The 18749-nt window shown below is 36.8% G+C and overlaps 1 protein-coding gene across 1 annotated transcript in view; it reads left to right on the top strand.

Moving 5' to 3' along the window:
- The window catches only part of LOC122438254 (platelet glycoprotein 4-like), a 56106-nt gene that overhangs the window by 11001 nt on the left and 26356 nt on the right, over positions 1-18749 (top strand). The window contains 2 exon segments of the mRNA XM_043462931.1: positions 3733-3937; positions 13233-13393. Of these exon segments, the coding sequence (XP_043318866.1) occupies positions 3818-3937; positions 13233-13393 (281 nt within the window). The 5' untranslated portion in view covers positions 3733-3817.

The following is an 18749-nucleotide window of genomic DNA, read 5'->3' as shown; positions in this document are numbered from 1 at the left end:
TTTTTTCAATAAAAGCTACATCACTGCCCAATCTACAATGGTTGATTGGTTGAAACCATGCATGCAGGACCACAGATAAGAAGGACTGGTTGTACAGTTATAACCTAGATTTTCTACTGTGCACAGGATCCGTGCCTGTAACCCCTCTGTGATATTCAAGGGTCAATCAACTCTATTTGGAATTTATAGTATGAACACAGGTTTAAAGTATGACTATGACAGCAATATTTACTCATGGTGACCAGGCACTGAAGCATGATAAATGAACCCAAGTACAGTAATCCCTCCTTTACCCACGGGTGTGGGGGATACATTCCACCACCTTCAGCTTGTGCATGAAACCACGGATAGCACCAAACCCTAAGTAGTCCCCCGTTATTCAAGATTTTGCTTTGCAGTTTCAGTTACCCTCAGTTGACCTTATTTAAGTGTGGGTACCTGAAACCACAGAAAGCAAAGCTACTGATGTGATAAAGGAGGAATACACTCATGTGAAATATGCCGCATATTCTTAGAAGGAAAAAAAAAATGGAAAACTTACATCAAGGTGACAAGAGTGACTCAGGCAATTCAAAATTTGAAAAAGTACATAAACTCAATTTATTTCTGTCAAAAATATCAGTACACGTAATCAGGAATATTGGGCTTCCCTGGTGGCGCAGACAGTAAAGAATCTGCCTGCAACGCAGGAGACCCGGGTTCAACTTCTGGGTCAGGAAGATCCCCTGGAGAAGGGAGTGGCAACCCACTCCAGCATTCTTGCCTGGAAAATCCCATGGACAGAGCAGCCTGGTGGACTACAGTCCATAGGGTCTCGAGTTGGACACTACTGAGTGACTAACACTATGCAGGAATGTTAGTGTAACACTTATATTGTGGCTTATATATCGTCCAGACCAGTATTAGACTTGTAGCTAACTATGCAATTCAAAAGAATAAATTATTGACACTTCTCTTTTCTGATGAACTTGACTCAACAGTAGTGAGCTGTGTGCACTATCTCACTTCAATTTTAAGTTCAAAGCAGACAGAGTCTAGGCAGTACCCAGGTCTGCCCATGACTTGACATCTCTGGACTCAGGGTCCTTGGATATCTAGCAATGAGCTATTAGGTTAGAGAGGGGGGCAAGGAAGAACATGTGCCCCCTGTGTCATCCAGTGGACTTTCTTGGGATCTTTTTTTCCCTTGGGACTCTTCCCTGTAGCCCATGGGCTGCGTGAATAAAGGAGAATGATTCTAGGAAAAATAGATTCTCAACTAGGTGATGGCATAAAATCTGAAAAGGGGCAAATAAACACACATATATCCATTTTTAGCAGTGACATAATAAAAATTTTTAAATCACTTGTATTCCATCTGTCAGACCTGCAAAGAACATGGAGGTCTTGGGTTCCCACCACTGCTGTAATCAAAGTCACTTTGCCTGGTCTTCCATGTAAGAATTTGAGTGAAGAACCAGTTCAGCTGCTTATATTAAAAACTACAGATATGTTAGCATCTTATGTTACACATAAGGAATTAAGAGGCATAGAGAGATTCAGTGGTGGCAAACCAGGCTCTGGTTTCATTGTTAGTCTACCAGTTTCACTCACACCAAATATAAAATTCTTGTTATTTTTTGACTACTTTAGGTAAAACATGAATTTGAGAAATGGGGAATAGTCTATGAAATGGGTATTCAATAAAATATTATTTAATAACCCCTCCAAATATGATCCCACTTGTATCTGTACAGAATATCTGGATGATGTTCTCTATTTAGCAATGACAATGACTGTTTAAGAGATTATGTTCCATGAACATTTTAAGTGGCTGTAAAATTAGACTTTACAAAGGAGATTTTACCTGAGAATATATAGTCATTATTATCAGGTTTACAAAACTCATTCCATTGCATTATGATAACCCTGGCTAAAGTCACAGGAGACAGCATGTTGCTCTTCATCTTTCAACCCTAAAATTAGTAAAAAGCCCACCCTACTTGCTTAGTGACACATAATTTCCGCAGGAAAAAATAAGTCACTTGTTTAGGCTTGTGTGTTTTTCATTTACATTCAAAAAAAAAAAAATGACACTAATAACCATGTAAGCTTCTTAGCCACCAGGACATCAGTGTGAATCAGTCTGTTCATCCTGATTTACAGTAGGAGTATTCTAAGACAGGTAAAGGAAGACCTTAATAGATAATAAGAGCAAAGAATTAACACATTACCATGAAAATTTTTATAATATTTTTTCTGTCCACATTTTGGGGAAAGTCTAATTTCCCTTATTTTCTTACCATTATTTTCTTAGCCACATATGTAATAATTATGAAAAAAACTGATTACTAAAGTGGAAAAAATACTAATAAATTCATAAGAATCATACTACCACAACAAAGCTATGGAAGGGAAAAGGTAAGACAACAACAAAAATATAATTAATATCATATTTATAAGCTTGACAAAAATACTATATGTACCTCTTTTTTTGTCTATAGCCTTCATTCTGTTGACACTTTTGTTTTTCTTGGCTGGGGCATTTTGAAGTAGGGAATAGTTGATTAAAAGTTACAAACCACACCTTGTTTATCAATGTCAGGTCAACTCGATTTAAAAAAATTCTTCTGTATACAAAATAGCTCAAATGAGTATGTTTTCAAATGTTAGAATAATAAATTATGTTACAATAGGACCTATTCATTCCAATAAGTATTTTCTTGCAATTTTTATGAAATAGGCCTATATCATATAAATGTACCAAAGATAGCCTGACTAGGTAAAACACATACTGACACCATCTAGTTGATTTTAACAGAATTGGTACAAATTAGTTGCCCATGACAAAAAGAACTATATTCCACTCAAATGTGTTACACACACATGCACACCTGAGATTAGTAAGAAAACAAGGCTGTCACAGAAAGTCGGCAACAGCTAACTTAAATATTCTCTTGAAATTCTTTTCACCTTTAGACTATCTAAAAGTCATTATTAAAAATGAAATTGAAAATAAAGTAGTCTTCTTAAAACTGCAATATTTTCAAGTGTAAGAAAGAATTCAAGTATGAACTAAATATTCGTGAAAATGAAATTTCCTTTAAATAATGTTTACAATTTTGATGATAGTAGAGAGCAATCTAGTATTAATTTTCTGGACAATGTACTTTCCCAGTTTACAGATGCATTTTTGTTTTAACTGATAGCTTACAATTATTAGAAGAATTGATTCCTTCTGAGACTCATCATATCATTGCTTGTAAAATCTATATCTTTCTACTTGTGAAAAATGTATAGTAAAGAAAACATTTGTCACCACACTTGCTTAGCATTTAGAAGGAAAACACATCAGTACACCCACATTTAGTTTGCAGGAGAACTCCAGGTAGGGTGTAGAAGCAGATAAAGGCTGAGGTTACCTATAAGTGTCCCAGGCTGACAGAAGAAGGCAAAAGGTGAGCGTACAGTAAGCATGATCTCCTTAGGTAAGATTTCAGTATGTGAACCATTCAAAGGAGGAAAATTTTAAAAAAGTATAAAGAAACGCTGTATGTGACAATATTTATTATTTCTACCACTGGTAGGTAGCTCAAATCAAGAAAAGGGTAAGACCTAGAAAGTTTTCTTTAAAAAAAAATTGTTTATTTATAACTAGCAAAATGATCTGCTTCAGTTGTGTGTTTTCCTCGTACTTTGATAATTGTACTGATATTTATGCTTCTCTTTTATGATCTCCTTCCAATGACAGAGCCGGACTACGTGGAAACCACCTTCATCAGACCCGGGAGTTTGAAGGAAGCAGGTGCTGAGCTTTAGCTTCCCCTGAACAAGAAGCATGGGCTGCGACCGCAGCTGTGGGCTCATCACCGGTGCTGCCATTGGCGCAGTCCTGGCTGTGTTTGGTGGGATTCTAGTGACAGTTGGAGACATGCTTGTTGAGAAGACAGTTAAAAAGGTACAAGTGGTATCAAGAACATGTCACTGCTTTTAAGTATGTCCAAAGAATATGTTGATAAGCTTTTTTTTTGTATACATATATACCATTTTTATTGAAAGATTCTTAAATTCTATTGTGCTTTGAAATTTTCAAGTTTCACATACATGATTTCATATAATCTCATAGTAACCATTTTCCTCCTATTTCTGTATTGTCCCTCTCCTTCCTTCTCCTCACTGGTAACCGCTAGTTTGTTCTCTGTATCTGTGAGTCTTCTTTTTTTGTTTTTTCTTTTCTGTTCCTCCCCGCCAAGATTTGCTGCATTTTTTAAAACTCCACATATAAGTGACATCATACAGTATTTGTCTTTCTCTGTCTTATTTCACTTAGCTTAAGGCCCTCCAAGTCCATCTATGCTGAAAATGGCTAAATTACTTTTTTTTTAGTAACTGAGAACTATTCCTTTGTGCATATATACCACTTCTTCTTTATCCATTTATCTGTTGATGGACACTGAAGATGCTTCCATATCTTGGCAGCTGAAAATAATGCAGCTATGAATATTAGGGTGCATGTATGTTCTCAAATTAGTGGGGTTTTTTTTTCGTCTATATATCCAGGAGTATAATTTCTGAGTCATATGATAGTTCTATTCTCAGTTTTGTAAGAAAACTCCACACTGTTTTCTACAGTGACTGAACCAATTTACATTATCAGCAATAATGAATTAGGGTTCCCTTTTCTCACCAACATTAAGCTATTTGTGCTTTTTTACTGATAGCCATTTTGACAGGTGTGAGGTGATATATCATTGTGGTTTTGATTTGTATTTTCTTGATGATTAATAAGGTTGAGCATCTTATGTGATGTTGGCCATCTGTATTTCCTCTCCAAACAATAAATGCTGGAGAGAATGTGGAGAAAAGGGAACCCTCTAGCACCATTGGTGAGAATGTAAATTGATACAGCTACTATGGCGAACAGTAGGACATTTTTTAAAAAACTAGGCAAAAACTACCACACGATCCAGCAATCCCACTACTGGGCATATATACTGAGGAAACCATAAATGAAACAGACACGTGTACCCCAGTGTTCACTGAAGCACTATTTACAATAGCCAGGACATGGAAACAGCTAGATGCTCGTTGACAGATAAAGAAGTTGTGATACATATATACAATGAAATATTACTCAGCCATAAAAAGCAACAGATTTGAGTCAGTTCTAGTGAGGTGGATGAATCTAGAGCCTGCTACACGGAGTGAAGTAAGTCAGAAAGAGAAAAACAAGTATTGTATATTAACGCATATATGTAGAATCTAGAAAAATGATACTGATGAACCTATTTACAGGGCAGGAAGAGAGACTCAGACATAGAGAACAGACTTATGGACACAGCAGGGGAAGGAGAATATGGGACAGAGAGGAGCACTGAAATATATGTATTACCATATGTAAAACAGATAGTTAACGTGAAGTCGCTCTGTGATAAACTAGATGGGGAAAAGGTGGGAGGGAGGTTGAAGAGGGAAGGGACATATGTATACCTGTAGCTGATTCATGTTGATATATGGCAGAAACCAACCCAACACTGTAAAGCAGTTATTCTCCAATTAAAAATAAATTTAAAAAAAAGACACATGTATACCAATGTTCACTGCAGCACTATTTACAATAGCCAGGACATGGAAACAACCTAGACGTCCATTGAGAGATTAATGGATAAAAAAGTCACGGTACACATATACCATGGAATATTACATAGCCATAAAGAGAAGTGAAACTGGGACATTTGCAATGATGTGGATGAATCTAGAGTGTGTCATTCAGAGTGAAGTAAGTCAGAAAGAGAAAACAAATGTTAACACACACACACATATATATATGGAATCTAGACAAATTGTACTGATGAATCTATTTGCAGGGCAGGAATAAAGATGCAGATGTAGAGAGGAGACTTGTGGCTATGGTGGAGGAAGGAGAAGGCAGGACAAACTGAGAGAGTAGCAGTGATATATATACATATATCTATATATTTTATCATGTATAAAACAGATAGCTAGTGGGAAGCTGCTGTGTAACACAGGGAACTCAGTATGGTGCCCAGTGAGGATCTAGAGGGGTGGGATGGGGGTGGCAGTGGGAGGGAGAGGACAGATGTATATAGCTGATTAACATTATTGTACAGGAGAAACTAATACAACATTCTAAGGCAAGCACCATCCAATGTTAAAAAATGTCCCATTATACAGAGTGAAGTAAGCCAGAAAGATAAAGACCATTACAGCATACTAACACATATATAAGGAATTTAGAAAGATGGTAATGATAACCCTATATGCAAAACAGAAAAAGAGACACAGATGTACAGAACAGACTTTTGGACTCTGTGGGAGAAGGCGAGGGTGGGATGTTTCGAGAGAACAGCATCGAAACATCTATATTATCAAGGGTGAAACAGATCACCAGCCCAGGTTTGGATGCATGAGACAAGTGCTCCCGGGCCTGGTGCACTGGGAAGACCCAGAGGGATCGGGTGGAGAGGGAGGTGGGAGGGGGGATCGGGATGGGGAACACATGTAAATCCATGGCTGATTCATGTCAATGTATGACAAAAACCACTACAATATTGTAAAGTAATTAGCCTCCAACTAATAAAAATAAATGAAAAAAAAAGTCCTATGATAAGTAATAATGTATATTGAGGTATAACTGAATCACTATGCTCTACATGGAGAAGGAAATGGTGACCCACTCCAATATTCTTGCCTGGAGATTCCCACGGACAGAGGAACCTGATGGGTTGCAGTCCATGGGATTGCAGAGAGTCCGACATGAATGAGTGACTAACATACACATGCTTTATATAGGAATTAACAACATTATAAATCAACCATACTTCAGTAAAAATAAATAAATTTTTAAAAATATACTAAGTTCTTTTGCCTATTTTTAAAATGGATTGTTCTGTTTTTTCTTTTTTTTCTGTTGAGTTGCATGAGATATCTATATATTTTTTACATTAACCTCTTACCCATGGTCTTATCATTTTTATATATTTTCTCCCATTCAGTAAACTGTCTTCACTTCAACAATCTTTTCTTTGCTGTGCCAAAGCTTTTAAGAAAACTGGGTCTCATTTGTTTATCTTCATTTTTATTCCCTTTGCTTTTGAAGACAGAGCTAAAGGGATTTATGTCACAGAGTGTCCTATCTACCTTTCCTTCTAGAAGTTTCATAGGTATACAGCTGTAAATTTGTTAATCCATTTTGAGCTTATTTTTATATATGGTATGAAGGAGTGTTCTAATTTCATTGATTTACAATGAGACTATCCAGCTTTCCCAGCATCACTTGGTGAAGAAACTGTCTTCTTTTCCTGGTGACTCAGATGGTAAATAATTTGCCTGCAAAGCAGGCAACCCTGCGTTGGTCCCTTCCTGACCCTTCCTGGGTCAGGAAGATCCCCTGGAGAAAGGAATGGCTACCCACTCCAGTATTCTTGTCTGGGAAATCCCATGGACAGAGATCTTAGAGGACTACAGTCCATGGGGTTGCAAAGAGCTGGACAGGACTGAGCGACTAACCACTTTCACTTTCATTGTATGTTCTTGCCTCCTCTGTTGAAGACTGATTGATCATAGATGTGTGGATTTATTTCTGGGTTCTCTATTCTGCTCCTTTCATCTATACGTCTGTTTTTGTGACACTACAATACTGTTTTCATTATTGCAGCTTTGTATAATTCTCTGAACTCAGGAAGCTTAATAATTCCAGCTCCATTTTTTTTTCTTAATATTGTTTTGGCTATTTGGGAACTTCTTGTTTCCATACAAATTTTTAAATTATTTGTTGCACTACTCTGAAAATTGCCATTGCTGCTTAGTAGGGATTACACTGAATCTCTGGTCTGCCTTGGGTAGTATGGTCATTTTAATAATGTTACTTCTTCCAATCCAAGAACACAGTATCTTTGTATCTGCTTGTGTGTTCTTTATCTGTCTTACAGCTTTCCAAGTACAGGTCTGTTATCTCCTGAGGTAGATTTATTTCAAGGTATTATGTCTTTTTTGATGCAATGGTAAATAGGACTGTTTCCTTAATTTCCCTTTCTGATAGTTCACTGTTAAGTGTACAGAAATGCAACAGATTTCTGTAATTTTCTATCCTGAATGTTTACTGAATACACTGATGAACTCTCGTAGTTTTCCTGATGGCACGTTTAGGATTTTCTATGTGTAACATATGTCATCTGTAAAAGTAACAGTTTTACTTCTTCCTTTCTAATTTTGATTCCTTTTCTTTCCTTTTCTTCTTGATTGGTACAGCTACATTGAACAAAATTGGAAATAGTGTGCGCCTTTGTCTTGTTCTTTATCTTAGAGGAAATACTTTAAGCTTCTCTTTATTGAGTATGATGTTAGCTGTGATGGATCATGCCTTTATTATGTTGAGGAGGTTACCTCTATGCCTACCTTCTGGATAATTTTTATCATAAATGGATGTCAAATTTTATCTAAAGAGTTTCCTACAACTATTAAGATTATCATATGGTTTTCATTCTTCATTAGTTAATATGACATATCATATTGGTTGATTTGAGGATACTAAAAATCCTTCCATCACCAGAATAAATTCCACTTGATCATCATGGATGATCCTTTTAATGTACTGTTGCATTCCATTACTATATTGTTAAGGGTGTTTACATCTATGTTCATCAGTGAGATCGACTTTTGTTTCCCTTTTTTTTCTTTTACTTGGTTTCTCTGGTTTTGGTATCAGGGTGATGCTGGCCTCATAGAATTAGTTCAGAAATATTCCTTCCTCTGAAATTTTTGGGACTAGTCTCAGAAGGAGAGGTAATTATCATGGCTCTAAGTGTTTAGCAGAGTTCAACTGCAAGGCCATCTGATCCTATACTTTTATTGTTGGGAGCTTTTAACTTGCTGATTCAATTCATTACTGGTAATTGGTCTGTTCATATTTTCTGTTTCTTCCTGATTTAGTCTTGAGATACTGTATCTTAGAATTTGTCTATTTCTTAGATTAGGCTGTTCATTTTATTGGCACACAGTTGTTCACAGTAGCCTCTTATGATCTTTTGTACTTCTATGGTGTCAGTGATAACTTCCACTTTTACATTTCTAATTTTACTGATTTAGATCATTTCTGGTTTTTTCTTGATGAGTATGACTAAAGGATTATCAACTTTATCTTTTCAAAGAATCAGCTTTTAGTTCCATTGACCTGTATATATATATTTTTTTACCTGTATATTTTAAGTTTCTATTTCTGATGTTTATGATTCCTTCACTTCTACTTTTTGTTCTTTCTCTAGTTTCTTTAGGTGTAAGTTTAGGCTGTTTGAGATTTTTTTCTTGTTTCCTGAGGTAAACTTGTAAACTTTCCTCTTAGAACAGCCTTTGCTACAAACCACTGGTTTTGGATCATGTTTTCCTTTTCATTTGTCTCTAGGTAATTTTTATTTCCTCTTAGATTTTTTCAGTGATTCATTGGCTGTTTAGTATCGTACTGTTTAGCTTCTCTGTGATTTTTTTTTTAATTTCTGCAGTTTTTTTTTCTTTCAGTTTATTTCAAGTCTCATCACATTGTTGGGAGAGGTGCTTAATAGTATTTAAATTTTCTTACATTTATCAAGGTTTCTTTTATAACCTAGTATGGAATTTCTCCTAGACAGTGTTCCAGATGCAACTGAAATGAAAGTGTATTCTGTTTTCAAGTGGAATGTTTATATATATATATATATATTATATATGTATATACATATATGTATACACACATACGTATATCAATTAAGCCCATTTGGTCTAATGTGTAATTTAGAGCCAGTGTTTACTGATTGATTTTCTATATGGATGATCTATGTGATGTAAGAGGGTCGTTAAAGTCCTCTATTGTGTTATTGTTGATTTCTCCTTTTATGTCCATTAATATGTGCCTTATATGTTTGTGTGCTCCTATGTTGGGCAAATATATATTTACAAGTATTATATCTTCTTAGATTGATCCCTTGATCATTATGGAATATCTTTCTCTCTTGTAACAGTCTATATTTTTAAATCCATTTTGTCTAATGTAAGTATTGCTATTCTGGCTTTCTTTTGCATTTCATTTGCATGAAATACCCTTTTCCATCTCTAATTTAGTCTGTGCATTTTTAGACCTGAAGTGAGTCTCGTATCACAGCATATAATCGATCTGATTTTGGTATTGACCATCTGGTGATGTCCATGCATAGTCTTCTCTTGTCTTGTTACAAGAGGGTGTATGCTATACCAGTGCGTTCTCTTGGCAAAACTCTATTAGCCTTTGCCCTGCTTCATTTTGTACTCCAAGGCCAAGCTTGCCTGTTAGTCTAGTTATCTCTTGACTTCTTACTTTTGCATTCCAGTCCCCTATGATGAAAAGGACATCATCTTTGGGGTCTGGTAAGACTTTTCTACTGTTAGTCCTATTATCTTAAGATGGATATGGTGGGAGTGAGTCTGGTAAGATCATTCTATTGTTAGTAACCAACTGAAAAAGTATATAAGGCCTTGATAAGAGTAGCAAGTGGGGCAGCCTCCGTTCCTCTCCTGATGTCTATGCCAGAAGCTTCCTCTGTCCTTTTTCATTGTAATAAAACTTTGCCACACAAAATTCTGAGTGTCTGAAGCTTGGTCCCTGGTCTCTAAGCTACATCTTCTTCAGAAATCACAAATCCAACATCATTCACTATAAGGTATCACCCTGACATGAGCATTTGAAATAGCCTAAAATGATCGGGAGAAATATCAATAACCTCAAATATGCAGATGACATCACCCTTATGGCAGAAAGTGAAGAGGAACTAAAAAGCCTCTTGATGAGAGTGAAAGAAGAGAGTGAAAAAGTTGGCTAAAAGCTCAACATTCAGAAAACTAAGATCATGGCATCTGGTCCCATCACCTCATGGGAAATAGATGGGGAGACAGTGGAAACAGTGTCAGACTTCATTTTGGGGGGCTCCAAAATCACTGCAGATGGTGACTGCAGCCATGAAATTAAAAGACGCTTACTCCTTGGAAGGAAAGTTATGACCAACCTAGATAGCATATTAAAAAGCAGAGACATTACTTTGCCAACAAGGGTCTGTCTAGTCAAGGCTATGGTTTTTCCAGTGGTCATGTATGGATGTGAGAGTTGTACTGTGAAAAAAGCTGAGCACTGAAAAATTGATGCTTTTGAACTGTGGTGTTGGAGAAGACTCTTGAGAGTCCCCTGGACTGCAAGGAGATCCAACCAGTCCATCCTAAAGGAGATCAGTCCCGGGTGTTCATTGGAAGGGCTGATGCTGAAGCTGAAACTCCAATACTTTGGCCACCTCATGCGAAGAGTTGACTCATTGGAAAAGATCCTGATGCTGGGCGGGATTGGGGATAGGAGAAGAGGATGACAGAGGATGAGGTGGCTGGATGGCATCAGCCACTCGATGGACATGGGTTTGAGTAAATTCCGGGAGTTGGTGATGGACAGGGAGGCCTGGCGTGCTGTGATTCATGAGGTCGCAAAGGGTCGGACACGACTGAGCGACTGAACTGAACTGGACATAGCTTTCAGTTTCCATATAGGTTCCAGCTATGACACCCTGATCATTTAGGGTAAACATCTTTACATTTAGAAGAGTAGCAGTAATTTTGTCTTAATTTTGGGTTTGCTATGGAAATAAACACTTTTTAGGAGCAAAGAAAAAGTTCTTCAAGAACAATTGCTTGTAAAAAGTAAGACAGTCTCACAAAGCTTTAGCGGCTGCAACGTACCCAGTGTAAAAGGATTGATAGCACAGGTGTTTGTACTGGTATTTTAGCTAATACCCTGTTCATCTCTAAGGAATTCCCTATTCTCTCCATTAAGCAATAAGTAAAGTATCCTGAAGATACGAAACTTAATTTGACTACTATCAACTAAGTGCAGAGATGACAGAAACAACAACAACAAAAAAAAAAAATTAGCAAAAGCACAGAGTAAAAGTATAGTAAACAAAGGGCCAGAGCCTAGGCTTCTTGTCATGATTCTACCTCTACGTATTTGCCTCGGTGACCCTTGGGCCAGACACCAGGTTTCTCAGCCTCAGCATGCTCTCCCAGAAAACGTGCTAATAATGTTCAGTGTCCTGTCCTGATCCCTCTTTCTATGAACCAATGCTTCCTGGTGAATGAAAAAGTCAGATTGTCCTTGAGTTCACGGGTGTTTTTAGGCTCGTTTTCTGTGAAACACTGTTCTCCCTCTTCCTCCAGGACTAAGGTAAACTGAAGCTTTTCACCTCCATAATATTCCTTCCAAGATACTTGACTAGAAACACTGTCTGCTACAAAGTCACCTTTGTATGCATTAGCTACTAGAGCTTCATGGGCTTCCTGCTCAGAGAGTGAAAGCCTTGGAAGGAAACTGGGAGAGCATCTATGACAACTCCCTCCTTTTACAAATAATGAAGTTGACCCACAAGGGTTTGGTGACTCTCTATAGTATCAACTCCTGAAGTATGGTAGAGATTTCTAATGCAGGGTTTTCTGATTCTGTCATTGGTATTTTCTCTATTTGTGTATTGTTACTACAAGGAACATCCATGATTATTAACATTCTTTATGGACTTCACAAAGAATAATAAGAAACCTTCATGTGCCCTTTTATCTAAAATGTAGTAACCTAAATATAATGAATTAGACTTACATTATTTCTGGAAATATGTACTAATATGTTGCTGTAAATATATTGAGAATTAGGGGAGCCACACTGAGCAGGATTTTGAAGGGAGAAGTCAGATTTGTGTTTTCCTTAATTTAACAAATGTTAAGTGATTTCTTCCTGAATTATCCAGCTTCTGTAGAAAAGTGAAAAAGCTTCAATACCATTGGATTTTTTTCCTTTCCTTCCTCAGTGCAACTCACAGAGGGCAAAAGAGAAGTTAATGTTTGACCTGATAAGAACTTTTTAGAAAAGTTTTAATAAAAATTTCTTAATAAATTGTATTATAAGCTTTCACAATACTTTCATAAGGTCACTCTAAAGCTTGCCAATGGTTGGCCTTACAATAACCAGACATGTCTGCAATATCACACGATTCTCTTTGTAAAATGTTGACTAAAAGAGACTGCTATCATAAAGTGCTGAAAACATTTCTGTTGCAAGCATGTGGCAGGTTGCCAAGGTTCTCATGAACAAGATACTTGAGTTTAGCCCTTTTACTGGATAATTAAAGGTTTGCAACTCCCACAAATGCCTATACTGACCACAAAGAAATAACCCAAAGTTGTTTTCTTTTTCACAGGAAGCTGTCCTTGAAGAAGGTACAATTGCTTTTAAAAATTGGGTTAAAACAGACACACGTGTTTATAGACAGTTCTGGATATTTGATGTACAGAATCCAGAGGAAGTGGCAGTTCATAGCAGCAAAATTAAAGTTAAGCAAAGGGGTCCTTATACATACAGGTGAGTGAGTCCCCACAATAAGTGGCACTCTTCCCTTGATCATATGTATTTCTGAAAAAGCTTTCACTTGACACCTGTTGCTGTATCGAACATACTCGTTACTTTCTTGCCATTAATATACATTGAAATATTTGTTTCTCCCTATTTAAAACCCTAAATATGTAATGATGATAAGAAATACATACTTTATTATGAGTTTACGAGCATCAATTAACTGCCATACTTTTAAGAAGTTATAGGAATTTTACTTGTGACGTATATTCTAAATACCTCTAAAACCTGCAGGTTAAATAGGAAAAAAATCTATCCAAAATATGTTAAATCAGAGTATTTTAAAATCCTAAAATTGAAAGTGTGGGTTATAAGAGTGTTCTCAAAGTGTGACTCCTGGACCAGTAACATCAGCATCGCCTGGGAACTAGGGAGAAATGCAAATTCTCAGGTCCCACCTTAGACCAAACGTATCAGAGACTCTGAGTTTTGGCCCCAGTGATAAATTCTACAAATACCCTGGAGGATTTCAACATATACTCAATTTTGAGAACCACAACATTAAACTGATTTTACATAACCACAAAACCTGCTAAGGATTTCTATTCAAACTATTTTCCAGGTCTTAAGGGTGTTTTTACTTATTCAGTAGTTTCATTTTTATAATTTATCCACTATTGAGATTAAATATCTTATATGCCTCAATAATTCAACATACTTCTGAACCAAACATTAGACTATTAGAACTCAGTTCAGTTCAGTCGCTCAGTTGTGTCCGACTTTTTGCGACCCCATGAATCGCAGCACACCAGGACTCCCTGTCCATCACCAACTCCCGGAGTTTGCTCAAACTCATGTCCATTGAGTCGGTGATGCCATCCAGCCATCTCATCCTCTGTTGTCCCCTTCTCCTCCTGCCCCCAACCCCTCCCAGCATCAGGGTCTTTTCAAATGAGTCAGCTCTTCGTATCAGGTGGCCAAAGTATTGGAGTTTCAGCTTCAGCATCAGCCCTTCCAATGAACACCTAGGACTGATCTCCTTTAGGATGGACTGGTTGGATCTCCTTGCAGTCCAAGGGACTCTCAAGAGTCTTCTCCAACACCACAGTTCAAAAGCATCAATTTTTCAGTGCTCAGCTTTCTTCACAGTCCAACTCTCACATCCATACATGACCACTGGAAAAACCATAGCCTTAACCAGACGGACCTTTGTTGGCAAAGTAATGTCTCTGCTTTTTAATATGCTATCTAGGTTGGTCATAGCTTTCTTCCAAGGAGCAAGTGTCTTTTAATTTCATGGCTGCAGTCACCATCTGCAGTGATTTTGGAGCCCCAAAAAATAAAGTCTGACACTGTTTCCACTGTCTCCCCATCTATTTGCCATGAGGTGATGGGACCAGATGCCATGATCTTAGTTTTCTGAATGCTGAGCTTTAAGCCAACTTTTTCACTCTCCTCCTTCAATGTCATCAAGAGGCTTTTTAGTTCCTCTTCACTTTCTGCCATAAGGGTGGTGTCATCTGCATATCTGAGGTTATTGATATTTCTCCCGGCAATCTTGATTCCAGCTTGTGATTCTTCCAGCCCAGCGTTTCTCATGATGTCCTCTGCATATAAGTTAAATAAGCAGGGTGACTATTAGAACTAGGGGGAAATAATTAACCAGAACATTTCCATTTTAAATTAAACAAACTGAAACCAGGGGATATGTAGTGATTTATACAAACTTGGGAATTAGTAACTCTTACACTGTTGAGTAAATTTCTCCTATCTAAATTATAGACTATGCTTTTTCTAACTATCCAAGTAAGAAAAGGAGGGACAGAGGTGCCAAAAACACTAACTTTATCACAATATTAGGAATATATTTATGGTGCCCATATGGGAACAGAGTTAAGTCCTGTTGTATCATTTGTTATAAAAATTTTTATTGTTCCTCAAGAATAATTAAAACTAGTTATATGCCATGGTCAAGTAAAAAATATCATATTTTCAATAGTTTCTTCTAATTCATAGTTTTACTTTGTTACTTGTTTTAGATAGTCTGTAAATACATAATTTCTTTCCTTTCTGTGCAATAGTATATTTCTATATCAACAACTCACACTCAATTATAATGAAGTAAGAGTAGTTGGGAGGGGATGCCTGCTGCCATAACACATAATGTAAGCTGTGGAGTGCCGCAGTGTTACTCTGTCCTAGCAATTATCCCCATGTGTCCCAGCTCCAGGCATACACCTATGACTATTCACAACTCTCTCAGAGATTACCTGGTTTTCATTGTTACAGAAAAAAATCCTACCTTCAAATAAAGTTTTATCTTTTTCAGAGTCTTACAGTTCTTATGGCATTATCAAAAGCCTATGTGAATATCTTATTTCAAAAAAAAATGTTGTAGCTATGATGTGTGCATCTGAAAATCTAAAATTCACATATGACCTAATAAGAATCTAAGCATAACTTTAAAAATCAGAACTGAGTGAACTGATGGCATGTAAGAAAAGAGAATAACGAATCTGAGAACTTACCATGATTTTTAATTTTTTGTTTGTTTGGAGAGGTTATGTTTTAACTTTTAAGGATACTAATGGTGGCATAGAAAAACTCAATACTGACTCCTCTCCTAGTCCTGCTCTGATAGGTGACAGTTAATATATATTTTATTCTTAGAGGTGTGAACCTCTCTCTCTAAGGTATAAAAGTGAAATGAGTAAGATGTAATTGATTTACCTGGAGAAGCAAAGAGGTGAGGGTTGGAAAGAGAAGTTAGATTTGCAACTAAAGCACACAAACAATTAATTTGTATACATATAACAATATTAAAGGAATTTATGATTAACTGAGTTATTTTGTCTCATTAGGTCAATAAAACGGAGTTCTTAGTGTCTGATTAGATGTCTTAAATAATAGGAAAATGACTGGCTACATTTCAGGAAAAGTTAATAGCTTTTCCCAACAATTTCCTGAATTCAGTTGAAACTGGAAGTGGAGGAAAACTGTTGTTTAGTCTCTCAGTTATGTCCAACTCTTTGTGACCCCATGGAGTGCAGCAAGCCAGGCTTCCCTGTCCTTCACTATCTCCCAGAGTTTGCTCAAACTCAAGTCCATTGAGTCAATGATGCCATCCCACCATCTCATCCTCTGTCGCCCCCTTCTCCTCCTGTCCTCAATCTTTCTTGGCTCAGGGCCTTTTCCAATGAGTCAGCTGTTCACATCAGGTGGCCAAAGTATTGGAGCTTCAGCATCAGGGCTTCCAATGAGTATTCAGGGTTGATTTATTTAGGATTGACTGGTTTGATCTCCTCGCTGTCCAAGGGACTCTCAAGAGCCTTTTCCAGCATCTCTGTTCGAAAGCACCAATTCTTCGGCACTCGGCCTCCTTTATGGGCCCAGCTCTCACATCCGAACATGACTACTGGTAAAACCATAGCTTTGACTAGGGCGACCTTCGTTGGCAAAGTAACGTGTCTGCTTTTTAATATGCTGTCTGGGTTTGTCAGAGCTTTTCTTCCACGGATCAAGTGTCACTGTCATGGCTGCAGTCACCTTCCACAGTGATTTTGGAGCCCAAGAAAATAGTCTGTCACTGTTTCCGTTTTTTCCCCATCTATTTCACCATGAAGTGATGGGACCAGATGCCATGATCTTGGTTTTCTGAATGTTGAGTTTTAAGCCAGCTTTTTTTCACTCTCCTCTTTCACCTTCATAAAGAGGCTCCTTAGTTCTTCTTCACTTTCTACCATTAGGGTGGTGTCATCTGCATCTCTGAGGTTATTGCTATTTCTCCCAGCAATCTTGATTCCAGCTTGTGATTCATCCAGCCTAGCATTTTGCATGATGTGCTGTGATATAAGTTAAATAAGCAGGGTGACGATATACAACCTTGATGTACTCCTTTCCCAATTTTAAAACAATCAGTTTTTGCCATGCCGAGTTTTTACTGTTGCTTCTTGACCTGCATACAGGAGGTAAGTAAGGTGGTTTGGTATTCCCATCTTTTGAAGAATTTTCCACAGTTAGTTGTGATCCACAGCCAAAGGCTTTAGTGTAATCAATGAAGCAAAAGTAGACATTTTTCTGGAATTCCCTTGCTTTTTGTATGATCCAATGGACGTTGGCAATTTGATCTCTGGTTCCTCTTTCTTTTCTAAATCCAGCTTGTACACCTGGAAGTTCTTGGTTTTATACACTGTTGAAGCCTAAAGGATTTTGAGAATTACCTTGCTAGCATGTGAAATGAGTGCAATCGTGTGGTAGTCTGAACATTCTCTGGCATTGCCCTTCTTTGGGATTGGAATGGAAACCAACCTTTTCCAGTGGAGAAGGATGTCCCTCCTCAAACAGAAGCACAGGCTTATTTAGCTTTGGCTGCTAATGTGAGGTTGATGAAACTCTGGCAGGATGTGACATGGGTCAAAGAATAAAATTATCTAGTTTGAGATCTTACTTATGTCTATTCCAACCTACGCCAATTCTTTGAAGACCTGGTTAATTCCTTCAAAATATTCTCAGATCCAATATAATTTTTTTAAGTTCCTCTGCTTTGATAGGAGTACACAGAAACCAATCTTGGGCTAAAGTAGAGGGGAACTCCTCCCTTTGATCTTATTAACCAACACTTTCTAGGACCTGTATGTAGTCTAATTTTTAAACCAAAATTGAATGATTATGTTCTCTTTTTAAAAGTACATTTTAAACACAGACCTCAGTTTAAAGGATTTTTCTCTTAGTGATTGCCATCTACTGGTATAGTGTTGTAACTACAACTAAGAAAACAATTAGGGTCAAAACTATTTTGCTATTATTTCAATTATTATATATAGATATATATATATATATAAATCTGAAAATTAGGGCATTTTAACATTATAATGTTAATGATATGTAATATAAGTTTAAAATATAATTTTCTAAGAGGGAATAATAATTGAGTAGTAATAGACTATCCTGGCTGCTGTTTTAGATTTTTGTATTCTGTGTGTCTGCAGTACTCCAAGAATAGTGAACAATAAAGCTTTAATGAAATTATATTAGAAATAAGATATATTTCTATATTTTTGTTAATTCACTTTTTAAAGAATATGAACCATTATTTACTTATTCTAAAATATTTACCAAGAAATTACCATTTACCAGATACTGCTTGGGCATACAAAACACACATAATACCTATCCTACAGGAATTTACAATTTTATTATACCTGATTGAAATCAAGTCAGGTTTTCTTTGGTTTGTTTTTTGTTTCCACACTTGTTTCATGTTTTCTCAGTGTTTACCTTAGTCAGATAACAACAGATATCCACCATAACCTCACATAATAGATATTCAGATAAATGATAGAGCAATGAATAATGTATACCTTAT

Source organism: Cervus canadensis, chromosome 3, assembly GCF_019320065.1.
Source record: "Cervus canadensis isolate Bull #8, Minnesota chromosome 3, ASM1932006v1, whole genome shotgun sequence".
In the NCBI taxonomy this organism is placed as follows: Eukaryota; Metazoa; Chordata; class Mammalia; order Artiodactyla; family Cervidae; genus Cervus; species Cervus canadensis.
This window is presented reverse-complemented; position numbering and strand designations above follow the sequence as displayed.